Here is a 27,039-nt window from a genome sequence, read left to right on the forward strand (position 1 = left end):
GAGACCATGGAACCTTTTTCCTCAGGAAAATTACCTCAGCGCCATGTGTCAGTTGCTGAGGTAATGTGATGACATAGTTGCAGAAAGTTCCTTGAAAGGATGCTGCAGACAGCTCATACAAGAGTTCTGTTCAGCTGTGGGCCTCTCAACCCTGACCAAGCCACGTCATTCTTTATATGGGGGATTTCTTTTGCAAAAACACCTCAGTGCTCTTTTTCACACACACACAAATACAAGAGGCCACTTAAAGAGCATTAACAAACCAGTATGGGCACCAAGCAGGAAAAATATATTCTGATAAGGAAATAAATTTCAGCTTCAAGCTTCCAACTACCATGGGCCCAGTTCTGACATCTTTAGTTAGGAAGACTCCCACTGACCTGAATGGGAACCTTGCTGTGGACCTCGGTAGAAAGTAGAGCAGGCTTTTAGTAAGGGCTTCAGGACTGGGCTAAGAAAAAGTCAAAGACAAAACCTCCTGAGGGTTTTAGTGACACCTGCTAATCACTTCTTTGTAGTTCGTATGTCCTGTCACATCTTAACACCATAACAGCATCTTCTGAAGCATCTTATCCAACATGGTAAATTCTGATTCTTCTCTCATTTACCCCAGTCTAATTCCATTAACCAAAATGGAGTTATTCTTGAGTTACGCCAGTGGAGAATCAGGTTCTGTGTGCATTGCATCACCATCAAGACTGGATTGTAGAAAATGTTGCCTGTGAGGAAATAAGTACAGCCCAGCTGATATTAAGCCCCTGCACTGATATATAGTTTATGTCCCTCTGTATGAATTCTTTTCTCACACCGTGGTCACGTTTGGCAGGTTGAGAGCTCTGGGCCACTGTCTGCTCTCAGTGCAGTCAAGGGGAGCTCTGTCATTTGCCTTAATAGGATCGGGACTTGGCCTTAAAACTACAGCATTCATGTTCTTGTTTGAATCCTTGTTTTTTTATTTTAATCCGTACCTTGAGGGCAAGGGAATAAAAATGATTATGTTGATTAGTACTTTAAGACAAAAAGTAATGATGCACTGAATTTGTTTTTATGCGAGACCCATGGGAACATCACAGGAATTTGTTATGTGCCTCTATTGATTTGAAAACCCACTTCCATTTGTAGGCCCCCAGCAAGATTCTTGAGACTGATGCAAACTCTTTGCAAAAAACCTTGGTTCTGAAGAAAGAGGTTGAAGTTGATCGTGTCACGGCAGAGCTGATTGCTAAGAGGCAGGAATTTAAAGAGCGGATGGAAGCTGTGGCTCAGCGGAGAGCACAATTTGCCAAAAAGCAGCAGGATGTAAGCATCATTTCCCATCTGTGTTATGATAAGAGAGCACTTAGGGTCCCTGAGGAGTTAGTTCTGGTCTTTTCACATTCCCAGGACTCTGCTTTGGTGGTTTCCGTATCTTCACACTTGCTTCTGGGCCTGGTGCAGTGCAGTCAATGGTGCATTTGAATGCTTGGCAGAGTCATGTTGGAGCAGGCAAGAACTGCAGCCTGGTACACTTTTTCCCAAGTGAGAGCAGTGTGCTCTCCTTCGCTCTCTTTGTCTGGTCATACTCACAGTGATAAGAATGACTTTCAGATTCCTCCATCAGCATTGGGGTGATCCTGAAGGCCTCCATAGACTGACAGTGCTCCCCTCTGCTTATGCAGTAAAACAGGTAGGGCTAAATTCAGCAGTGACACAAATGTTGGTGTCAGGTACCTAGTGGGGACCTGATTCTTCATCCTACAGGAATATAAATGGAAACAAACCTGGGTCTTTGTAGATTTGTAAAACTTTAGTTTAACAAGGATCAGCAAGCAGAACATGCACACCTTTCATTGATTTTACACAAAGTCCCTTCCCTGAATGGTGTGTTGCCCTGGATTATTAAATATGTCATCTTTTTTTCCTTTTCTTTTTTTTTTGCCAGAGCAGGAATCAAGCTCTTAAATTTGACAAGTTTCTTAAAGAAAGTGATGTGAAGAGGAGGCGTGCACTCCAGAAATACCAAGCAGAAGTAAAAATGAATGAAATAAAACAGAGGGAGATAGATAAATTGGTAGCAGAACTTGAAAAACTCAAAGTCAGGTATGCAACAGACCCATCTAGGTTATCTAAAAAGTTCACGTTCCACCACCCACTTAAAGAATTTTACTATATTGTTTTGCATGTGTCTTTCAAACCTGTGTTTGTGGCTTAGAAACCTAAACTTCAGGTTTGCATTGTAGTAATCTAGACCCTGAAAGTTCAAATACTAGCAGGATCAACTCAGTTTCAGATTTCTCAGGTTGATAACTTACATTCCATGTGATGTATGGAGTGGTAAAACCTTCAGAACGGAGCTAAACCCCCAGATTTGAACATGTACACATTTTGTGAAAGCTTAAATCAGAAAGTCCAGGACTTTAAGAACATAAGAATAGTCATACTGGGTCAGACCAATTGTTCATCTAGCCCAAAATTTTGTCTTCTGATGTCATTGCCAGAGGGAATGAACAGACCAGGGTAATTAGCGAGTGATCCATGCCCTGTCTTCGAGCCCCAGCTTCTGGCAGTCAAAGATTTTGGGATACCCAGAGTATGGGATTGCATCCCTGACCACCTTGCTAGCCATTGGTGGACCTAGCCTCCATGAATTTATCTAATTCTTTTTTTACCCAATTATACTTTTGGCCTTCACAACCTCCCCTGGTAACAGCCCCAGGTTTACTGTGCGTTTTGTGAAGAAGTACTTCCTTTTGTTTGTTTTAAACCTGGTACCTATTCATTTCATTGGGTGACCCCTGGTTTTTGTGCTATGTGAATGGGTAAATAACATTTCCTTATTCAATTTCTGCACAATATTCATGATTTTGTAGACCTTCTATAAAATCCCCCCCTTAGTCTCTTTCTAAGATGAACAGTCTCAGGCTTTTTAATCTCTCCTCATATGAAAGCTAGTCCATACCTCTAATCATTTTTCCCTTCCCTATATTTTTTCCAATTCTAATATATCTTTTTGAGATGGGCTGACCAGAACTGCACATACTATTCAAGGTATGGGTGTATAATGGCTTTATATAGTGGCATTTTGATATTTTCTGTTTTATTTTCTATCCCTTTCTTAATGGTTCCTAACTTTCAGTTAGCTTTTTAGACTGCCACTGTACATTGAGCAGACGTTTTCAGAGTACTATCCACAAAGCTCCAAGGTTTCTTTCTTGAGTGATAACAGCTAGCTTAGACCCCATCATTTTGTATTCATAGCTGGGATTATGTTTTCCAATGTGCATTACTTTGCATTTATCAACACTGAATTTCATCTGCCATTTTGTTGTCAAGTCACCCAGTTTTGTGAGATCCGGTCAGCTTTGGATTTAACTATCATGAGTAACTTTTTTATCATCTGCAATCTTTGACTTCTCACCAGGGATCCTAGCTTTCCGTGATTAAAAAAAAAATCTCTGACAAAAAAAATATGAAAATCTATGTTTTTCCACAATTAAAATGAAACACTGAACTTTAGTTTCCCTAGCCATAATATATATAGGTATCAGTTGAACACAAAGTTTTATTGATATATTTACAACTTTTGGGCTGACAGCCCATTGTCCTGACTATCCAAATTTTTTATTATCTGATCTGGCTCCAGTTCCATTTAGATCAGATAATCAGGGTTCCACTGTATATATTTTTATTTTTTCACAAAATGTAAAAACTAAAGATTCTCTGTAAAAATGGAAATTCCATGTTGTTCCTTGTTTTTTCCATAGCAAATGGATTTCTAAGATCCCTGCTTCTCACTGTTTGCCCTCTTTTTTCAGATCATTTATGAATATGTTGAATAGCCCTGTTCCCAGTATAAAACCCTAGGGGAGACCACTATTTACCTCTCTTCTCTGTGAAAACTGACCATTCATTCCTACCTTTTGTTTCCTATCTTTTAACCAGTTACTGATCTACGAGAGGATCTTCTCTCTTATACCATGACTCCTTACTTGAGGGAACTTGTCAAAGGCTTTCTGAAAGTACAAGTACACTATATCCACTGGATCACCCTAGCTTACATGTTTGTTGACACCTTTAAAGAATTCTAACAGATTGGTGAGGCATCATTTCCTTTCACAAAAGCTGTGTTGACTCTTCCCCAACATACTGTATTCATCTGTGTGTCTGATAATTCCGTTCTTTACTGTAATTTCAACCAATTTTCCAGGTGCTGAAGTTAGGCTCACCAGCCCATAATTGCCAGGATCATCTCTGGAGCCTTTTTGAAAAATTGGCATTACATTAGATATACTCAAGTCATCTGGTAAACAGGCTGATTTCAGTAATAGATTACATACCACAGTTAGTAGTTCTGCAATTTCATATTTGAGTTCCTTCAGAACTCTTGGGTGAATACCATCTGATCCTGGTGATGTATTACTGTTTGATTTTTCAATTTGTTCCCCAGACTCCTCTATTAGTACCTCAATTTGGGACAGTTCCTTAGGTTTGTCACCTAAAAAGAATGGCTTTGGTGTGAGAATCTCCACCATATCCTCTGAAAGATACCAGTGAAGACTGATGCAAAGAATTGTTTTAGCTTCTTCACGATGGCCTTGCCTTTCTTGGGAGCTCTTTTAGCAGCTCAATAATCCAGTGGTCCCAGTGATTGTTTGGCAGGCTCCCTGCTTCTGATGTAATTAAAAAAATGCTGTGAGATTTTGTGTATTTTGCTAGTTGCTCTTCAAATTATTTTTTTGGCCTGCCTAATTATACATTCACACTTGACTTGCCAGAGTTTATGCTCCTTTCTATTTTCCTCAGTAGGTTTGGCTTCCAGTTTTAAAGGGTGTCTTTTTGTCTCTGCCTCTTTTATCTGTTTAGCCATAGTGGCATTATTTTGGTCCTCTTGCTGTTTTGTTTTTGTTTAGTTTAGGCAAACATTTAGTTTGAGCCTTTATTATGGTGTTTTTAAATAGTCTCTATGCAATTTTCAAACATTTCACTCTCGTAACTGTTCCTTTTAATTTCTGTTTAACTAACATCCTTATTTTTGCGTAGTTCCCTTTTTAGAAGTTAAATGCCACACTGGTGGATTTCTTTGGTATTTCTCTCCAACAAGGATGTTAGATGTAATGTAATTATGGTAGCTATTATTGAGAAGTTCATCTGTTTTCATCTCTTGGACCAGATCCTGGGCTCCACTTAGTACTAAATCAAGAATTATTTCTCTCCTTATGAGTCCCAGGATCTCCTGCTGTAAGAAGCAGTTGTTAATGGTGTCTAGAAATTTTATCTCTGTATCCTGTCCTGAGGTGACATGGTCCCAGTCAATATGGGAATATTTGAAATCCCACAGCATTACTGGGTTTTCTTTTATTATAGCCTGTCTAGTCTCCCTGTTCATTTCACAGTCACCGTCACCATCCTGGTCTGGTGGTTGGCAGTATATTCTTACTGCTATTTGTTCAATATGGAATTTCTATCCATAGAGATTTGATGGTACAGTTTGATTCATTCAAGATTTATACATATTTGACTCTGTGATTTCACGTATAGGGCCACTGCTCCACCAGTGCGACCTACTCTGTCATTCCTGTATATTTTGTATCCTGGTATTACTGTGTCCCATTGCTTATCATGGTTCCATCGCCTTTCTGTGGTGCCTAATATATCAATTTCCTCATTTAATACCAGGCGCTCAAGTTCATCCAACTTAATATTTAGACTTGTAGCATTTGTATATAAGCACTTATAAAATTTGTCAATATTTAGTTTTCTGCCTTCATGTGATGTGACTGAATAGGACTCTTTCTCATCTGACTGTTTCAACTTCTTTCCTCTCCTCTTTATGAGGCTATGGAGTGTTCCTTTTAATAAACCCTCCTCAGAGGGATGTCTCTGTCCGAAATGTGCACTCCTCTTAACCTGTTGACTTTTCCCCAGCCCTTAGTTTAAAAACTTCTTTATAACCTTTAAAATTTTAGGTGCCAGCAATCTGGTTCCATTTTGATTTAGGTGGCTCCCATCCTTCCTCTATAGCAGTGGTCCCCAACCTTTTCGTCTGGCGGGCGCCAGATGAAGGACCACGGCGGTGGTGGAGCACCCGCCGAAATGCCGCCGAATTTCAGGGGCGATGGCTCTCGATGACGTCACTTGTCGGCGACAAGCAGTGTCATCTAGAGGTGTCCCCGCCAAAATGCCACTGAAATTCAGTGGCTTTTCGACGGGTGCTCCACGGGGGATCAAGATGCGGGCACATTTAGCTGCCCCCGCGGGTGCCATGGCACCTGCGGGCACCGCATTGGGGACCCCTGCTCTATAGGCTTCTTCTTCCTCAAAAGGTTCCCCAATTCCTAATAAACCTAAATCCCTCTTCACAACACCATTATCTTATTCATGCAGTGAGAGCTTGCGGTTCTGCCTGCCTAACTGGCCCTGCATGTGGAACTGAAAGCATTTCAGAGAATGCTACCATGGAGGTCCTGGACTTTAATCTCTTATCTATCACCCTCAATTTGACTGCTTGGACCGCTCTCCTACTTTTCCCTGTGTCATTGGTACCTATATGTACCACAACCACTGGCTCCTCCCCAGCGCTGCACATAAATCTATCTAGATGTTTTGAGAGGTCTGCAACCTTCATACCTGGCATGCAATTCACCATGCGGTTCTCCCAGTCATCACAAACCTAGCAATCTATATTTCTAATAATTGAATCTCCCATAACTGTTAGCTGTCTCTTCCTAATAACTCTGTAGGTTGGTCCAGGGCTGGTGCAAGGATGTTTCTCGCTCTAGGTGAAACTTCTACCTTGCACCCTCCCCCCCCGCTCTCCCACCCTGAGGCATCCCCCCCCACGGCAGCTCCCCACCCTCTGCACTGAGGTGCCCCCCCTGCGGCAGCTCCCAATCCCCCACCCTCCGCACTGAAGCACCCCCCTGCCCCAGCTCACCCCTGCTCCGCACACGAGCATGAGCACCCTGAGCACGCCGTCGCTGCTTCACTTCTCCCGCCTTCCAGGCTTGCGGCACCTAAGCTGGTTGGCGCCGCAAGCTTGGGAGGCGGGAGAAGTGAAGCAGCCACGGCATGCTCGGGGAGGAGGTGGGGCAGGGGTGAGCTGGGACGGGGAGTTCCCCTGCGTGCCATCCCCCGCCTTATTTGCTGCAGACGGCCCTACCCGTGCTCCCCTACCGAGCTCCCTCTGCCTAAATGCCGGCGGTGACAGGGGCAGCCGAAGATGGGGCCACCGCGGTTGCTGCCGAAGAAAATGGCGTCTTCCAAATCCTAGTGCCCTAGGCAACCGTCTAGGTCGCCTAAATGGTTGCACCGGCCCTGGGTTGGTCCCATCTCTGCTTAATAACAACAATCAAAGAAACATTAAACAATCAAAATCAGACAGCATGTTTCATAAGACCTGAATTTTCCATGGGGCCTTCGGCCAAACTTTCTTCTCTTCCATGTACTCTTACCATTTATTGTATGCTACTTTGGCTACATTCTACTCCGTAGGCACTTTAGTTAAAAAGGGATGACTAGTCAAGACAAATATTCGTGAACATTTTGCAAATTCACATCTCTTTGATTTGCTTTTGAGTGATAACAGAAGTAGTAGTTGATAAGGGTCATCCAATCAGGGAACAGAAGCACTACCATGTAACACAGCTTGCGTATTGAAGGATGAAGATAGAATGTTTGCTGCAGCCACTTAGTTACGCACACTCAGGCTGGAATTTGTTGGCAAAAAATATTAATGAAACAACTATAACCAGGAAATATGTAAAACTCATGCTCCATTTGTGGACAGCTTGCAAACATTACTATTTATTATTTATACTGTGGTAGCACCTAGGAGCCCCAGTCTTAGATCAAGGCCCCATTGTGCTAGCCACTGCACAAACACAGAACGAAACGACAATCCCTGCCCCAGTGAGCTTAAGAACAAAGGGCTAAATTCACTGAATAACTTGTACAGGTTCTGAAGCTCTTAAGGCTTCCACCAGAAACTGAGAACAGGGTGATAATATTAAAAACATGGAATTTAATATAAAATAAATAACACCTATTTAATTAATCCAAACCCTCCACTTTTAATGGAGCTGGTACGGAATTTCCACACTAAATCCCTGAACAATTCAGGACCTTGATGGTGAATTTAGGTCCAGCTGTCCACAGAGCACACGTTTCATTTTACAGATGGGCAAACAGGAGATTAGAGAGACAAAGGGCTTTGCACAGGAAGTCTGTGTGAGAGGCAGGAATAGAATCCAAATCTCCTGGTCCTGGGCCTTAACAAGACTGTTCTTTTTTGCTTTTTACCATCAGAAGATAAAAGCTCTTGTGCTATGCGGGAAAATGTTTGTCATGGTTAGATTCAAAAGAACACAAGAACAGCCATACTGAGTCAGACCAAAGGTCCATCTACCCTAGTATTGTGTCTTCTGACAGTGGCCAATGCTACATGCTTCAGAGGGAGTGAACAGAATAGGGAAATTATTGAGTGATCCAGCCCCTGTCATCCAGTCCTAGCATCATATATTCCGAGACCAGAAGAGACCATTCTGATCCTCTAGTGTGATGTCCTGTATAGCATAGGCCCGAAAACTTCCCCAAACTAATTCCTAAAGCATATCTAAAACATCCAATCTTGATTTAAAAATTGTCAGTGATGGAGAATCCACCACAACTTTTGGTAAATTGTTCCAGTGGCTAACTACACTCTCATCATTATAAATTCGTACCTTATTTCCAGTCCGAATTTGTCTATCTTCAGCTTCCGGCCATTGGATTGTGTTATAACTTTCTCTGCTAGACTGAAGAGCCCACTGTTAAATATTTGTTCTTTATGTAGGTACTTATAGACAGTAATCAAGTCAACCCTTAACCTTTTCTTTGTTAAGCTAAATAGATAAACACAAAAGGTATGTCTACATAGCAAAGAAAAACCTGCAACTGCCAAATGCCAGCTGACTCGGGCTCACAGGGCTTGGACTGCTTCATTGCTATGTAGACTTCTGGACTCCCACCTTGCAAAGTCATAAGAACATAAGAACATAAGAACGGCCGTACCGGGTCAGACCAAAGGTCCGTCTAGCCCAGTACCCTGTCTACCGACAGTGGCCAATGCCAGGTGCCCCAAAGGGAGTGAACCTAACAGGCAATGATGAAATGATCTCTCTCCTGCCATCCATCTCCATCCTCTGACAAACAGAGGCTAGGGACACCATTCCTTACCCAACCTGGCTAATAGCCATTTATGGACTTAACCACTATGAATTTGTCCAGTTCTCTTTTAAATGCTGTTATAGTCCTAGCCTTCACAACCTCCTCAGGTAAGGAGTTGCACAAGTTGACTGTGCGCTGCGTGAAGAAGAACTTCCTTTTATTTGTTTTAAACCTGTTGCCTATTAATTTCATTTGGTGACCCCTAGTTCTTGTATTATGGGAATAAGTAAATAACTTTTCCTTATCCACTTTCTCCACATCACTCATGATTTTATATACCTCTATCATATCCCCCCTTAGTTTCCTCTTTTCCAAGCTGAAGAGTCCTTGCCTCTTTAATCTTTCCTCATATGGGACCCTCTCCAAACCCCTAATCATTTTAGTTGCCCTTTTCTGAACCTTTTCTAGTGCCAGTATATCTTTTTTGGGGTGAGGAGACCACATCTATACACAATATTCGAGATATGGGCGTACCATGGATTTATATAAGGGCAATAATATATTCTCAGTCTTATTCTCTGTCCCCTTTTTAATGATTCCTAACATCCTGTTTGCTTTTTTGACCGCCTCTGCACACTGCGTGGACATCTTCAGAGAACTATCCACGATGACTCCAAGATTTTTTTCCTGACTCGTTGTAGCTAAATTAGCCCCCATCATATTATATGTGTAGTTGGGGTTATTTTTTCCAATGTGCATTACTTTACATTTATCCACATTAAATTTCATTTGCCATTTTGTTGCCCAATCACTTATTTTTGTGAGATCTTTTTGAAGTTCTTCACAGTCTGCTTTGGTCTTAACTATCTTGAGCAGTTTAGTATCGTCTGCAAACTTTGCCACCTCACTGTTTACCCCTTTCTCCAGATAATTTATGAGTAAGTTGAATAGGTCCTAGAGTCTGGGCTCCAGCCTGAGCCCAGACTTCTACACAGTAGTGAAATAGCCCCACAGCCTGAGCCCTGCCGTGAGCCGAGTCAGCTGGCATGGGCCAGTTGCGGATGTCTAGCTGCTGTGCAGATGTACCTAAAGAGCTCAATCACCATAAGATAAGGCATGTCTTCTAATCCTTTAATCATTCTTGTGGCTCTTCTCTGAACCCTCTCCAATTTATCAACATCCTTCTTGAATTGCAGCCATCAGAACTGGACATGATGTTCTATCAGTGGTTGCACACGTGCCAAAACCAGAAGTAAAATAACCTCTCTACTCCTACATGAGATTCCCCTCTATATGCATCCCAGGATCACATTAGCTGTTTTGGCCACCACATCATGCTGGGAGCTCATGTTCAGCAGATTACTCTCCATGACCCCCTAATCTTTTTCAATCACTCCTCCCCAGGATAGATGGGATGGTCCCGTGATTCAGGCAGGCCACTAGAGTCCTAATCTCATTAATTATTGACAAAATTCCCATTGACTTTATTGGTACAAGGTCCCAAGAGTGTTGGGTTCTTGGCTTTGTCACAGATTATCTAGATAATCGTGGGCAAGTCACTTAATCTCTCATTGCTTCAGTTTACTCTTTTATGAAAATACACTATGACTGTAATAGTACAGGAATGCTATTCTAACAACACTAACTTCTGTGCGGTGTTGGGAGACTGAACTGATTGGGCACTTTTGGATCTGATGAAGGATTCTATATTATTTATATGCAACATGCTTACACCATTATTCACATTACTATAAGGGAAATCCATTCCCTTGAGTAGTGCAAGTGTGACAAGAAGCCGTAATTGACACAGGGGATTCATGTAATTAGTTCCTCATGTTCTCATTGTTTTTTATTAAACTCTCCATATTCCTTGCTGCATTTTTACAGACAACAGAAGCTGCAGAAGAAGGTAGCCAAGCAAAAAGTGTATGAGGATTTCCTACTGAAAGTCATTGACCAATTGCCTGACAGTAAGTGCTCTTACACTGCATCTGCGGTCTCCTTAAGTGTAATAATAGTAACTTTCACTGACTCATTTTGCTCCTGTCACCTGGCCACGTAGCCTAGTCATTGGTACTTTATTTCTGCTCTGCTCTGCTCTGCATGTTTGCTGTGGAAAGAAAAGTCCGACATACAGCTTATCCTTGGAATAGAAAGTGATGAGGTTTCAGACAGTTCTTAGTTCCCATGGGAGATTGTTCCACAGCCATGGACCAGCACCCCAAGAAAGCTAAGCTTTATCCTTGCAGTGAGTAGATCCATTGTGCCCAGCAGTAGAGTGATGATCCACAGATGACTCCTGCCAAAGCTTCTGGGGATCTTTTAGGCATCCTTGGCCCAGACCATTTATCCTTTCCTATTTATTAAACAATTGGAGTCACTAGAAGATGCTCCAGTCTAACTTCTCACTCAGCGTTTCTCAACCTGTGAGTTGCAACCCAGAGGTCGCAAGATCATGAAGGGTAATCGGGGGTGGTGAAGTAGAGGGAAGCATTAAATATTTTATTACAATATAAAGTAAAGGAACTCTTTCTCCTCCACTCCTCACACACTCTTACCCTCCAAGGGTAAGCATTCTCTGGCAACATCTCAAAGCACAAATAATGATAAACCTATAGAGTTTATCACTGATACCTTGTTACTCTTGTACTAAATGTAATGGGGTCATGAACATTTTTGCTTTTGACTTGGGGGTCACCAGCCCAAAAAGTTGAGAAACCCAGTTTTAGCTTATAGGAGTGATATTTTGGCTGATATAAGCTCTTCTAGTTTTAAAATATGTGGTTTATCTTTCAGTTTATTCCTATCATAAGTAAATATAGTGCAGCTTGTTATTTGCATATCAGATAAAGGATCAGCTACTTAATTAATTTTTCCAAATCTCAGATTCTGCCTTGTTACTAGCACATTCCTCTTAAGAATTTGCTTAAATGCATCAAAACATCCGAGTTCTTTCGAGTATGTCAGGTCTTGGTTCTCTAGCCCAGACTCAAGGCTGAAGTGATAATTGTGCACTAAAAGGTAATCAGATTATCACAGATATTTCTTCTGACAGCCATTTAACATCTAGTCAGGTGTTAAGTCTATAGATTATTCATCTCTTAGCAACATTCAGAACCTGAGCCATGGAAAGTTACCAGCTTCCCATCACAACCCAGTCAAGTTTGCGTGATGCGATCACCTGCTTAACTCAGAATTCATGACTAAGAGTAGATTCTTTTAAGTGGACTCTTCTATGCCATATTTTACTTTTTGGTACAAAATCTTAATTCCCTTGTTCCATCCTATTGCTGGAGAACCTGGTTCTTCTGATTCTGCATTTAGATTCTCTTGCTGTTATATGATATCAATATTCTGTCCTGTAAAAAACTCTTACAGCCTCTGACCAAGCTTCCCACAAGTTAAATGTCCCTGTAGTAGAACCATTGTCATCCAGTGGTGGAGAGGTGCAGCTGCATTTCAGTACATCACTTAAAATGGACTGCATTATATTGTCATAGAGACATAATCATAGAATTTAAGGCCAGAAAGAAACAACCAGCTCATCTAGTCTGACCTGTATATCACAGGCCACCAACATCACCCAGAACCCACACACTAAGCCCAACAACTGAAATGAGACCAAAGTATTACAGCCTACAGGAGATCAGACTGTTGTGTGCCACAGGCAGAGAATAGGAGGGACTAATGCACCAATGCCAAAGGCCCCTGCAATAGCCGGGAATTGGTTAAGTGACATGGACCCAGATAATCCTGGCAAATGACCTGAACCCACATGCTGCAAAGGATGGCAAAAACCCTCAAGCTCACTGCCAATTTGACTTGAGGGGAAATTCTTTCCTGACCCCACATATGGTGATCAGTTAGACTCTGAGCACATGAGCACCAAGCACCTGAGAGAGAGAATGCTCGGTGCCCCCTCAGAGCCCTGGCTCACCCCACCCAGTGTCCCCTCTCCAGTCATGGCCATCCATGATGCTTCAGAGGAAGGAGATAACCCCACCCCCAGAATCCATTGGGGGGAGGGAGTGGAAATTCCTTCCTGACTCCTGCAGTTGGCAATTAACACCCTGAAGCATAAGGCATTAGGAACATAAGACATAAATTGCAATTGATCACTGGGACTGCTGAACCCTGCCCCTTACCATCATAAGCAGGCCTGTCATCCAGCCATACTCATGAATTTGTCCAGTTCTCTCTTAAAACTAATCCAGTTATTTCTCCTCACAACTCCTATTGGGACATTGTTCTAGAACTTTACCCTCCTGATGATTAGAAACTTTCTTCTAATTCCAGCCTGAATTTGTTCATGGCCATTTTATACCCATTTGTTCTTGTGCCAACATTGTCCTTGAGCTTAAATAGCTCTTCACACTCCCTGGTATTTATCCCTCTACACCTCAGTATATTTATTGAGAGCACTCATATCCCCTTTCAGTCTTCTCTTTGGGAGACTAAACAAGCCACGCTCTTCCAGTCTCCTTTCATAAGACAGGCCCTCCATTCCCCTGGTCATCCTAGTAGCTCTTCTGTGCATCTGTTCCAGTTTGAATTCATCTTTCTGGAATATGGGTGACAAGAGCTGTACTGTGTACACAGTATTCCAGATGAGGTCTCATCAGCACCTGGTATAATGACATTACTACTTCTCTATCTCTACTGGCAATACGCAATACATCCTAGGATTGCATTTGACCTTTTCACAGCTGCATAACATTGCTGGCTTGTGGTCATCCTGTGATCAATTGATGCACCCAGGTCTCTCTCCTCTTCCTGTCCCTTCCAACTGATGAGCCCCCAGCTTGTAGCAGAAATTCTTACGATAAGACCCTCCTAAGTGCATGTCCTTGTACTTTGTACTATTGAATTTCATCTCATTTCTGTCACTTCAGCCTTCGAGGTCATCCAGAGTTCCCTTTTTAATATTCCAGTCCTCCTCAGTAGTGATGATGCCCCCCAACTTTGTATCATCAGCAAATTTCATTAGCACACTCCTACTTTTTGTACTAAGGTCATTAATAAAAACTGTGTCAATTGCTCAAAAGCTTGGTATATTTTTATGGAATTAAGTCACTCAAGCCATCTGATTTTCTTACATGCCTACATACTATCAGAACAAGAGGTCTTTTTTTCTTCTCAGATATCCATTACAGTGTTTCCAACTCTTGCAACTTTACTTTGAGTCTCGCAATACTTGTTGGTCTTGAAATCCCAGTTCCTGAAGTTAGCTGACTCTCATAAGTCATAAGACTCTCAGCTTTCATTTTAAAAATATCCACTTCTGGCTTTTGTGGTTGTGGAGAAAAGATTGAAAACATGAACCTTAAAGGCTCCAAAAACTGGAAGGCAACTAAAAATAACTCCAAATTTAATATTTTAAAAAAAATCTCATGATTTTAAATCATTTCATCAGGTCTGAATGTTTGCAGCTCGCAATATTGAGTCAGTTTTCATGGAAAAGTTTTATTTAGCATGGACAGGGCCCAATTGTGCAATTGGCCCCTCCTGGAAGGTGTGGGAATTGCAAATACATGGTATCTCCCCCGAGTCACTTGGGGTATGTCTACATTGCAATAAAACACCCACAGCTGACTCATGTCAGCTGTTGTGGGCTTGGGCTGCTGGGCTGTAAAATTGCAGCGTAGATGTTTGGGCAGTGCTGTAGCCCAGGCTCTGGGAACTGGTGAAGGGGGAGCGTCCAGAGCCCTGGCTCCAGCCTGAGCCCCACGAGCCCAAGTCAGCTGACATGGGCCAGCTGTGGGTGTTGTATTGCAGTGTAGACATATCCTCAATTCCTTAATGGATCCAGTACATAACTTGAAAAGGAAGGAAAATAAAGTGTCTCTAATATATGGTGAGCTAAGTCTGTTTTCCCTTTGTGCTGTGTTTCCCCTGTGTCCCGCTACAGACTATCCGAAGTACGGTGCAGATTCTGTCATTGGAGCTATCATCAGACGGCATGAGACGCTGTCTGCTACAAACCAGACCTTGATAAAGAACTTGATCACCCTGTCAGATGACTTTGAGAAAAGCCAGCATGACCTTGAAACCTTGCAACGGGAACATGATACCACAAAACTTGTAATGTTATCAAGCATGTTATTTATGGCATATTAGATAGTAGTTAGTTCAAGAGAGTTAAGCCACGGTCTGATTCTGTGAAATACTGAGCACCAGCAACTTCCACTGAACCCTTAGCTGGGGTCCATCCCCAGCCCTCCAGAATTAAGGATTAATTAAAGATTATGTCATGTGATGAAACCTCCAGGAATACGTCCAACCAAAATTGGCAACCCTGTGTTCATACGTAACTGCTGAAAGGGGCAATGATTTCTGGAATATTGCTGATCACAGACATTGTACGTTCTCATCACTTGATCACCCTGGGCAAATTTCTACTCTCAGATGAGTAGTGTCAATCTCTATGGCACATGCTCACTCCATCTCCCATCAGAACGTCGCATGGCTGTTGGATCAGGCAGGCCCAAGGGCAGACTGTGTAGTAATGGTCCACAGCATGGGTCTTCTAGCACAGTGTAGACCCACACTTATAAATTGTGGCCACTGAAGGAGATTCCTGATAGAGAAGAGTTTTTCCAGGTGTTTTATTTTTAATTCAGTGAATAATCCTTAACCTTTTCTGTTAATAAAAACAGCGGGCTAGAGCCAGGCTCCTACAAGGGAAGGGGAAGACTTATGGTTCTAGCTCTTTGGCACCCTTGTTTATTCCCCTGTTTGTAGGCCAAGATGGTGGCCATCACGGTAGCATGTGAGTTGCACCTGGAGGCATTGTTCTGTCAAAGGCCAGGAACCTGGCATTAGGGGCCAAATTCTGTGCTCAGCTATGTCAGTGTAAATCCAGAGTGAGGGCTTGTCTGCATAAGGAAGTTGACCCAGAATAGCTATTGTGGAGTTGCTCCCTGTTGTGGACACTTGCCTTCAGGAATAAGAGTGTTGAAATACTTCAGAATCGTTATTGCTCTTTAAGTTTGCACACTCTGTTGTTCAAGAGTAATTTCCCACATGGACAAGCTCTACTGGAGTTGCTTTGGACTTATATTACTGTAACTGACAATGGAATGGCCCCATTTGTTTCAGAGTTATGGTTGCAGGGCATGCTGGTAGCCTATACAACACTTGTTGAACAGGTCCAGACTGTGCTTCCCCCAGTGCAGCCATGTGGCCAGGGAAAGATTTGCCTCCGAGTGTAACTCACTCTTAGTGACATCGTTTGTTAATCTGTAAAGTGCTTTGGGATCCTTCAAGTTGAAAGCCACTAGGAGAATGAGTGACACGAGGGCTAGACTCCTGCAGTGCAAAGCACATCCCCAGTGGGCATTCTTGTTTACCTTGCCCAGATGCTGATTAGGGAACTATCTGAGCTTCAGATGAAGTGCAACAGAATACAGGAGAAAAACAAGCAGCTGGAAGTCAGTATTAACCACAAGAAAGGTCACTTCAGATATCAGGTAAGTTCAGAAGTGCCCCTTCTGTTCCTTCCAGCAGAACACAAGCTATGGATAAAAGAGAGGAGACACATACCCTAACTGAAAAGACTGGCACACGAGTGAGATTACAAACATTCAGGGCCTGATCCTCCTTCCTTGGAGGCAAGTGGGGGAGCTGGCAGCAGGATCAGGTCCAGAATTCATTAACTTGCCCATTGTTCTAAGATACACAACTCATCACTCTTTTTGGTTTGCTCTCCAACTTATCATTTACTTTCATCTAGTTTGTTGTTTGCTGTTGGCTAAACTTCCAAGTCAGGGCTAGTCAGCGGGACCGTTGTGTGAGTAAGGAGCTCTGGGTTTGGCCCTAGGTTCTTAAACATCAGTTCTTCCCCAAAAGACAATTGAACCTATTGAATTTCCGGGCAAAAGGACAATTGTAGCAGGGTGGTTACCCTGCTCCTGCCTTGAAGGGCTTAAAACAGCCCTGGGGGAAGGCTGTGGCTGGGAGCTACTAAACTGGGCTGATTGGGAAGTGGCTGCAACTGGGCCATGCCCCATCAGGCCCCAGCTGGCTTGTGTAAAGAGGCTGGGAGCCAGGAGCTCAGCAGTCCCTTTCTGTTTGTAGTGGGAGATGGGTCTGGCTGCAGAGAGCTAGAGACAGGGTACCTGAGTGAAGCAGTGCTGGAGGAAGGTAAGAGGAGCTGGGGAGCTCTGGCCTGGAAACCCCCCAGGCTGCAGGCCTAGGGTAAGGCCAACTGGTACTGGGGTTGCAAAGGGGTAGCCCACGGGTAGGCGGAGGCAGCAGGTCCAAACCCCTTTGCCTGTGATGAGCGGCTGATACACTGCATGCTGCCCCAGTGAATGGGGGCTAAGTGATGACTGGCAGTGGCCAAGACTGAGGCAAAGTGGGGATAGTGGATGGGGGTCCCCCTGGGAGGGAGAGACACAGAATTGTGGGGTTACTGCTGGGGGCAGCACCCCAGCTAACAGGTCACTGTGGTCCTGGGAGTGACATGGGGGCCAGCAAGTGGTAGTGGGACACTGGTCTGCAGAGGGCGCTCCAGTGGCTGGAGAGCTAATTCCTGGAGATGACCAGCAGGAGGCACCACAGTGGTGAGGCCTGCACGTTTACACAACGTTGAAGCCAGAAGCTACCATAAATCTGCAGCAACTTGCTCCAAACACTACCTCTTCAGTGGTTTCCAGGGGTGGATGCAAGCCTTGTTTACACTGAAGATTTGTCTCTGTCACAGCCATAAGTGACTAACCACTGGTATAGCTGCACCACTGCAAACCCCTACTGTTGGCCAGGCAAAGAGGCTGTGGCCAGTGCAATCTAGCCCAGTTTCAAGCAGTGAGTTTAAACTTCAAATAGCTTTTCTTGTCTACTCTAGGAGTTTGTACTGGTGAAAATGGCTAGTCACTGATTGTCTTAACTGGGGATTTCAGTCAAGGGCCTTAGGCACAATCCTTTCTACATACAAACAAGTTTTCTCCCAATCTATCCCCCAGCTGACATCTAGAGAGACTTTTCCAGTCCAGCCCTGTAGAGACACTGTCTTCCTCCCACTCCATGATTTACTACCCAGTTTTCCAACTCTCCCTCTTGACCTTTTCTCCCATCTCCCTCACAAGCTGCTCCCAGGGCTCCCTCTGGTTTCCCCTTTTCCGCATTCATCCCTTCATCTTCTTAGGTATCACTCCTGCAGTGCCCTACTTCTGTGCCTCTGCCTGCCCACAGCTGCCGCTTAGCACAGCACGTTCTCACTAGTGCTGCTGCCTCTCATCACCAAGTGAGGCAGCCACAACAGCAAGTGGGAGCCATGCCATGGGTTGAGGCATGACAGAGAGCCCAGGCAGGAGGCAGCACGAACTTGTGGGAAAATTGCTAAACTCTGCAAGTCTGGCAATCTGGAGGGACCCCAATCTGACTAGCTCCATGGGGGAGAAGACATCTGGGAGGGCGGAAAAGCAGTTAGGAGGGGGATTCTCAGGTGTAGGATGGAAAGGCCAGTGTCGTCATTAGCAGTTGCTGAGGCTGAGGGTTATACCTTGTGCAGAGAAGGGCACAAAGTGAGGAGGGAAGAGAGAAGCTTGGATAGAACAGAAGGGCCAAGAGAGGGATGTAGGAGGAGATGGGGGCAGAGCTATAGGCAACAGTGCAGTTGGGTCACACATTGAGGAGAAGCTAGATCTCACAGCAGAATTGTTACCTAGCCAAACTCCTGTGTAGTAGCCTTGAGAGATGTTTGCTCATCGTGCAGGCACACGTGCAGGCAATCCCAGGCACACCTGTGCACAAAGCGTTCTGTGGGGCGAAATTCACCAACATCTTTTATGCCTTTGCAGAGTCAAGAGCTAGGCAGCTTGTTGTTAGCTATCGCCAACCTGGCTGAGCAGTGCCACATGCAGCATTATGGCCCCTTGCAGGAAATGGAATGGTTGTCAAAACTGGACATGATCCAAGTAAGTAACAAACATTGCTGTAGCATTAATAGAAAAGCTGCTCAGGACAGCAGGGTGCCTGCTGCTAAGGGAATACAGACTGTATAGACAGCTAAAATTTAAGCAGCTCTGATGTCTGGCTCATTCAAGGATGGGTGTTTTGGAGCCTTCTAACAAACGCAGTAGTGCATGTACTAGCAACATATGTAGAGGTTAGTTATATACACAGTGGGAGAGGGCACACTGCATAGCAGCTAAAGCCTGGAACTGGGAATCGGGAGATCCGAGTTCCATTTCCAGCTCTCCTAATGACTCACTGTGTGACTTTAGGCAAGTCACTTAATGGCTCTGTGCCTCAGTTTCCCCACCTATAAAACTGAAATAATATTTCCCTATCTCTCAGCCATTCCACTGCACACCCGTGGCATTTAGCCTGTTCTTGGTGGTGAAATTGGGGCTTGGTGCCATTGTGCTCGTTGATGGTTAGAGTATATTGCTGCATGGGAGCGGGGCGGCCGTAATGCTCGGGGAACCAGCACAGCAGCTAGTCACTAAGGTAAAGCAGGGGAACCACAGAAGCCTGCAGTACCAGTAGTGCCATGCACAGCTAGTCTTGAGAACCATTACTGAAATACCAATACTATTTACATTGCAATGCAGGGGTTTTGGACCATGTGGAACTTGCAGGTTTTCACCAGAAACACTGTGTTAGATTGGCAGCCCTGCTTTTTCTGCATGACAATTTTAAACATGCACTTATAGTTCAGACAAGAGTATAGTTTGTGTGTGGAACATCCTGAGTGTTGGAGTCATTGGAAAGAATTGATACAATTGATTTGCATTTACCATTTAAATGACAAATTAAGCCCCCAGTTTAGCCAGATTCTGAAGCGTGTGGCTAACCTTAAGCCCGTGAATAGGCCCATTGACTTCAGTGAGAATACTCACATGCTTTAAGTTAGGCATGTGTTTAAGTACCTTGCTAAACTGGGGCTAATGAGCCTAATCCTGTATCCCTTACTCAGTATATCTCACTGTGGACAGAGTATATAAAACTGCTGCTTAGTTTCATCAAAGGGACTATGTGTGTGAATAAGGGCTGCAGGATGGAGCCCTTCCATGAGTGAATGCCTGCATGGAAGAAACCTCTCTTTTTATACTAGGAATTCATTCTGGAAAAAAAGCATATCCCGCAATTAGCGACTCAGCCTGATGAATCTGGGGCGTTGCTATCGAGTCTTGGAGACCAAACTCAGAGCAGAAAAATGAGAATCACCCAGAAGAAGTTCCAAAGCCAAGTTCCAGCGGGCAGTGGTGGTGTTATACAAACTCCTAAAAACAAGGGGAAAGCATCAGTGTGACACTGTTTTGTATTAATGTGTTGCAGTTTCCTAAGCAGTGGAAGAGAGGACATATGCAAGCTTCCTCAGACTTACTGACTTTTCTTACTGTGAAATGCTTCTTTCTAATGCCTTCATTTTTAATATTTGTGTCTTCCATACACTCACAAGTTTGGCAACGGTTTACACAATTCCTGGACTGTAACTCAAAAGGCAAAATGCCAACCAATAATGCAAATGAAAATTACATTGGTTTTGCTATATGAGTATAGGATTAGTCCATTACTAACTGTGGGTTTTATCCATGGCACCTCCAGTGAAATTAGTAAGGAGTCATTTGTGATATTCCATTCTTTGACTAAAAAGTAAGACTAAATAGATTCAATAAAACATATTGGACCACAGTGTGAGAATAGTTAATTTGTTGTTTGTAAAACATACACTGAGATCCTTATCTGAAAATTGCTATGTAAATGCCAAATATCATTATGTTGCAATGTGTGTTTTTCTGTGGGCTTGTTTGAAATTACATCTGGGGACAAGTTCTCAGCTATACTGATTTACGGCAGCTGGCCCAAGACTTACTCAGTGTCGTCACAAGGGTTTCAATTCCCTGTTGCCAAGGGGAGAAATTGAAACAGAAGGTACAAAGTGACTTATCAGCTGGAAAAGCTAGAGGAACTCAATGCTGATAACAAGAAGTTCCGGACTAGGTTAATGGCCTTTGACTCAGTTCAAGTATAATATGAGTTTAATAGCTCAGACATTCAGATGCTTTCTCATGGTCAAGTCTCCCGTGACACCTAAGGAGTTAGCCAACTAATAATGGCTTACATGGAAGGGGACTATTAATATTAATTTATTATATTTGTATTGTGTTTTTTCCTCTCATCCTTCATCTGTTGCTTGTCTTCTTTGATTGCGAGCATTGTTACTTATTGTATTACCATTTGTTTATTGATATGTTACTGTGACATTCTGTGAACATTTCCCTACCTTAATTGTGAGCTCAACTGTGAGAAGTAAATTTATAGGCCCAGTTATTATAACAGAGCCCGAGTCATGGACCAGCACCTCATTGTGCTAGGTGCTGTACAGACACAGAACAAAAATTGCCCCACTGCACCCTCTTGGGAACTAAAGCAAGGGCTCAGTTTTAGAACCTCAAAGATTAATTATCCTTAGCTCAGTCTCACTCCTTTCCCAGAACAGAATCATTGCTGTGTGGTGTTCTTCTAAGAATAAAAAAAGTGTTGCTTATTGTTGAGATGGGAAATTGGTCTTAAGGTGAAGTTGTGGGAACAGAACTCAGAAGAGCTGGAATTTTTTTCCTGATCCACCACAGCCTTCCTATGGGTCCCTGAGCAAGTCAAGTCACCTATCTGTGCCTCAGTTTCCTCATCTGTAAAATGAGGATAATTCTTCCATTAGGTGTAACTCAATCATATTTGTAAAAATGCTTTGAGAGTCTCAGGTGGAAGGTGATACGGTTACATTAACTGGGTTATTTATCACAGGTCAGTCCACAGGTTAGGAGTTTTGAAAAGAAGCTCTCAAAAAAGACCTCTACTGCATGACTGCCCCAAAACACAGTAAGAGGGACATGAGGAAGTCAAGCAAAGCTGTACAGTAAGAGTTTCTTAAAGGGAAAAAACAAGTGGAAAGAGCTGGGGAAAGAAAGCATTTTTATTGCCTAGTACAGTAGAGGAATGCTTCAACAGCAGTTTGTCCATGTGAAGATCTGGCCCGCCAGTGATTCTACCAAAGTCCATGAGCTGTGGGGTAATGTAGAAAGGGGCAGTCAGGCAAGTTAAAGTTATGTGAGGCTTAATTTACCGCAGTAACGTGCACTCAGCTTCACCAAGACTTTTAAAAAATCCAGAGCGTAGGCTTTGTACATCTTACTCATTCAGGCCTCTTTCTTCACTCTCTTCTCTTCTCCACCATGGGCAGATAGTCTGCATTTCCTTTGTGTATTACACCTTCCACATCTCCCAGCATATCCATACAAAGTTTTACAAAGGAGAAAACTGATGAGTATCTTTTTATTGAAAAAGATGCAATGCATCTCTCTTTGTTTGCACTATACAAACTAGGACTGGTCAAAAAATTCCCATCAAAGCTGTTTTTTGATGAAAAATTGGGTTCTTGACCAATTTAAATTTTTCACCAAAAAATTTAAATTTTTGTTGAAATATTTCAGCTACAAACCAAAATATTTTGGCTGAAAATGGGAGTTGTAGCACCTCAGAGGTGTTGCAGTTTGCTCCTCACATCTCCTTTCGGGACTTTATTTCCCGTATTGCACCGTAACCAGGAACTCCATGATGCACAGCTTCTCCTCACCAAGAGGGGAGATCATGGAGCATTACGAGTACACTTCAATAATTTGATTTTTATTACAATTTTGTTGGATAACATTGACATTTATTTTAAAGCATATTTAAAAATTATTTTTATAAATTTAAACTTTCACTGTTGCAGGAAATGAGTGTGTGTCTCTCACATTTAACAACAGTAGATGTTGAGATTCAAAATGTTGAAGCTTTAAACTTGTTAAAACACAAATTGTCAACAGCACATGTCAAAATATACAAAGTAGATATGCTAAAATCAAACTCTAATAAGTTCTCAAGGGGCATTTTTCTTACCTTGCCTATCTGTACATTTCTATTACCCATGGAAGTATTTTTTGTTGGTTTGTCTGTGTATGGTGAAAGTGACATTTACTGAGACTTACTGGTAAAAAAAAATTTGGAGCCTAATTATGGGAGATGTAGTGCAGCTGATGATCCTGGCACATAGCGGAGCAAACTACAACTCCTAGGTGGTGCCACAGTTCATGTTTTCAGGGAAAATCTTTGAGTTTTCAGAGGAAAAAAATGAAATTTCAGAGAAAACAGAAGTTTTTTTGTTTTCATCAGAATTTTCCGGGGGCGGGGGAGGGGAGGGGAATGTGCAGATGAGCTCTAATGTTGAATTCTGGGACATGTGGACTGTAAGTGAGACCAGAACAGGGCTTAAAGTCTGGGTTTTGTGCTTAGTTACACCCTTATAAAGCTGAAGTGATGGTTATTCCAGATTTACACCAGTGAAACTCGGAATGGAATTTAGCCCTTAAAACTGCAACAACATAAGTCCTGATTCTCCTGGCATTACATGTTTAGTCATTTACACCTGGACAAAGTGGTGTAAAATGCTACCAAATCAAAGTGCAAAGGGGGTGTAAAATGATGCCGTTCTGATCTGGATGTGTTCTACCTCAACTCTTCACAGCTATAAATAACTATGCATGCAGGGGAGTGGAGCATCAGATGCACAGTAATATATACAGTCCTGTTATAATAATGAATGTTGCATTCTTCAAGGCCTCAGCCAGTTCACAAATGGTGCAGGGACAAGGTGTGGTCTGGGAAGGTCTGATGGGTGTCTGAACCTTGCTCCCACAATTTCCTTGGATGCTAACAGGGATCCTACAATATGCCGTGAAGGTTGCCCACAATGCAATGAGCCCAGGACTCTGCAAAGGACTCTGAGATACCGACACACACTATACCAGCTTACATCAATGCAGTGTGGCCCTGTGTAGACACGAGCATGCCCTAGTGCACAGGGAGCAGTGTGAACACACTCAACCCAAATAGCTGCATGAATTTAGTTGAACTGATATAACTCTCTTTTGCAAAACTTCTATGTGCAGACAAGACCTTGGAAGAAGTCAAGTGAATTACACCAGCTGAAGATGCTGGTCCCCAGCATTGATCAGTTATGTTCTGAGTGAATAACTGCATAAAGCAGGGTTATTCCAGATTTACACCTGTGGAAGAGATCCCAGAGTTTGGCATCTGCCGTTTGCTGATGTGTTTATTTGTTTTGAAACTGTGACTGTCAAGTGAAATTAAGTGGATTTCTTAGCACATTTGTCATATTACTTGTGCATGCATTTTCCAAGCAACGTTTCTGCAGTTATAAAATAAATAGAGAAAGCCGCAATTGTCTAGTCTTTTCAGACTTAATTAAAGATGACAACAGGAGCTAGAACCTATAGTTGAGCCATTCCCTACCCTTCCCTCTCCCACTGCTTCAGCTATTTCTATGTGCCTGCCGATTGGGGTGATCTTATTATTACTACTTTATTCTACTATTTTGATTGATTGATTGACTCTACCTTAGAAATGTAACACCACCACCAAATAGTTCCCTTTACTCCATTGCAGTAGAAAGATAAATGAAGAGAAATGCTTTCTAAAAAATTGTAAGGTACTGTTTCTCTGCCGCTTTATGCCACCTGGATTTGTGGAGAAGTCAGATGCTCCAGCCTTAAGGCTGCTTTAACTTATCTTCTGGCTGCAATGGCCTCTTAGGGGTCACACTGGAATACAGTGTGTTTTGGTCCCACTTCCTTCCTGACCCACACCCCCTCATCTGTATGTTGGGAGCAGGAAGAGGAGGCTGACAGTGTTGTTCCAGAAGCTCTCCACCAGCTGAAAACCCTCTTAGGAAGGGGACATTCATCAGGGACCATTTATAGCTCCTTTTTGCCAATGGAACAACTTAAAGGGGCTTCGGTACAACTGAGAATTGGGCCCTTTGCTTTGTTTCTTTTTGGTGAAAATACAGTGAACTCAAACTCCTGAGAGACACTTGGGAGAAAAGCTCTCTTTGATAAAGATTCAAAACTCTTTCCCCTTCAGTAAAGCTCTGTGGAATCCCTGTTTTTGCTGGCGGTTTCTCTCAGGAGAAGACAAGACTTGACACTCCTGCTACTTCTGTGGTAAAAAGCAAAAGCAATTCTTCCAGGTCTCTGTAACAGTGTGGTCTACCCCTTTAAAGGCCATGGGGCCTGGAGCCAGACAGCCCTGTTCTGAAGCAGAGCCTCTTTAAGAATAGGTGTTTGGACCTGGTAGTGATTATCAGACCCAGCTGGGAAGGGATCAGGTGACTGCCTGATGAGCATATGATTCCTGTAAAGGTAGAAAGAGATGAGTTTGATAGTGGGCAATAGAGCTGAAGGAAGGAGGTTAATACCTGGGTAAAGGGACTGCTATGTAGACTTTCCAGTTTAGTGGGGAAGTGCTGTCTAGAGCTGGGAGGCTCTGGTAAAGGAGCTGCTGTGTCAGGTGAAAGGTAACTCTGGTATTTATGTCAAGCTATTTTATTTTAGGGTTTGCTAATTATTGTTGATGTCACCATTAAATGGTGCCTTAAAGAAAGAGCCTGAGCAGACTCTTAAACACCACACTTAGCCTTCACTGGCTAGGGAGATGGACCAGCAGCCTGCATCTTATATATAGCTTTGCTTCCTCCTCCTCCTCCTCCTTTCTTCCTCTTCTTCTCCCTGCCCCTCCCCCCAGCACTCAAATGTCTCTCTCTTTTTTTTCTTTTTCTTTTTTTTTTTAACTCAAGTTAATAGAATTGTTTCTCCTTTAATGGATTATTGGTAGAGGCTGGTAAATGTCAAATTGTGAGGTTGCTCCATCATGTGAAAGGGAACAAGTTAAAAGAAGACAGATCCTCCCCCCCCCCCCCAAGTCCAGCAAAACTTGTTTTTGTGTCTCAAAAGTTCTTTGTAGAAAGCTTATTTTAACACTTTGTTAGCTCCCTTCTCCCTTGGTGAATATGTTTACACAGAACTATCTTTACTAGAGGGTCTGCTTTCCACTTTGGTGTATAGGCATCAGTAGATCCCTTAAAAAAGGATTGAAGTAACTAATACTATTCTAGAATATTATTAATGTGGGACTTCATACAGGTATGGATAGCACAGTGAAGTGGAGATCCAAGAAGATTTTGATGGCATTAGCCAAGTTGTTTGGATTAATACTGTGAACTGTATCTCGGGGATGTTCAGAACCAGGATTTTTTCCCTGCCCATCTTTCCTACTCATGGCAGATTGATCAGACTGTGTGCAATGCCCTGAGTTTGACTTGGAAATGCTGGGATAAAAGTGCATACTGTAGAAAAATAGGAAAAGTGCAGGTAATATGTTCATCCTATGTCAGACATTTCTCTCCTCTTTGCTAGGTAATTGTCAGGATAAGAAACATCATAGCTCAGTTTATCCATAGAACAGTGAAAGACTAATTTGGACTATCCTGGTGGAAATAGAAATGTCAGGTAAGGTATCATCCTGATTATTGGAGGCTAAAAGGAGCTGGTTGACTCTGGGTATGTTTAAACGTATGTCACAAACTGACTTTAAATAACCATAGTGGAAAAAACATCAAAAATATACTAGGGGAACACTGACTCCTCTGGTAACTATGAAATGGCATGATAGAAACAAAGGGACAACAGAATATTAATGGTAAAAAACAGCTCAGCTGTAAGCCTGAGAGAGTTGCTATACATGGCTACCCTGGTGTGGTCTGCAAACACTGCTGCTAAATGGGAGGGAACATTGTCTAGTAGGCACAGGACTAGGATCCAAACCCTCTGCTCTAGTCCTGACTCCACCATAGGCTTCTGTGAGATTAGCTAATATGCTTATTCCTGAATTCAGGGAAGCATGTGCTCAAGTCCATCCCTGCTCAGGATAGGATCAAAGCACTACTTTAAGAATGCCCTTAAATCCCATTGACTTCAATGGGACCTATGCATCTGCTTAAGTGTTATCCTGAACGGGGATTGAATTGGGGCCCGCACAGCCGTTTACATGGGAATAATCCCCACTTCACAG

The 27,039-nt window shown here is 42.9% G+C and overlaps 1 protein-coding gene across 2 annotated transcripts in view; it reads left to right on the top strand.

Annotated features, from left to right (window-relative positions):
• The window catches only part of CCDC197 (coiled-coil domain containing 197), a 46,086-nt gene extending 21,363 nt beyond the window's left edge, over positions 1–24,723 (top strand). The window contains exons 4-10 of one of the 2 annotated variants that reach the window (XM_050953318.1): positions 1,123–1,299; positions 1,922–2,079; positions 11,011–11,093; positions 15,032–15,204; positions 16,482–16,592; positions 18,924–19,040; positions 20,183–24,723. In XM_050953318.1, coding sequence (XP_050809275.1) covers positions 1,123–1,299; positions 1,922–2,079; positions 11,011–11,093; positions 15,032–15,204; positions 16,482–16,592; positions 18,924–19,040; positions 20,183–20,380 — 1,017 coding nt within the window. In that variant the 3' untranslated portion in view covers positions 20,381–24,723. Of the gene's footprint in view, positions 1–1,122; positions 1,300–1,921; positions 2,080–11,010; positions 11,094–15,031; positions 15,205–16,133; positions 16,593–18,923; positions 19,041–20,182 lie in introns of those variants that run through there. The other variant, XM_050953319.1, reaches the window with a different exon arrangement.
• Positions 24,724–27,039: the final 2,316 nt, after the last annotated feature.

This window comes from Gopherus flavomarginatus, chromosome 5 (genome assembly GCF_025201925.1).
Source record: "Gopherus flavomarginatus isolate rGopFla2 chromosome 5, rGopFla2.mat.asm, whole genome shotgun sequence".
Taxonomy (NCBI): domain Eukaryota; kingdom Metazoa; phylum Chordata; order Testudines; family Testudinidae; genus Gopherus; species Gopherus flavomarginatus.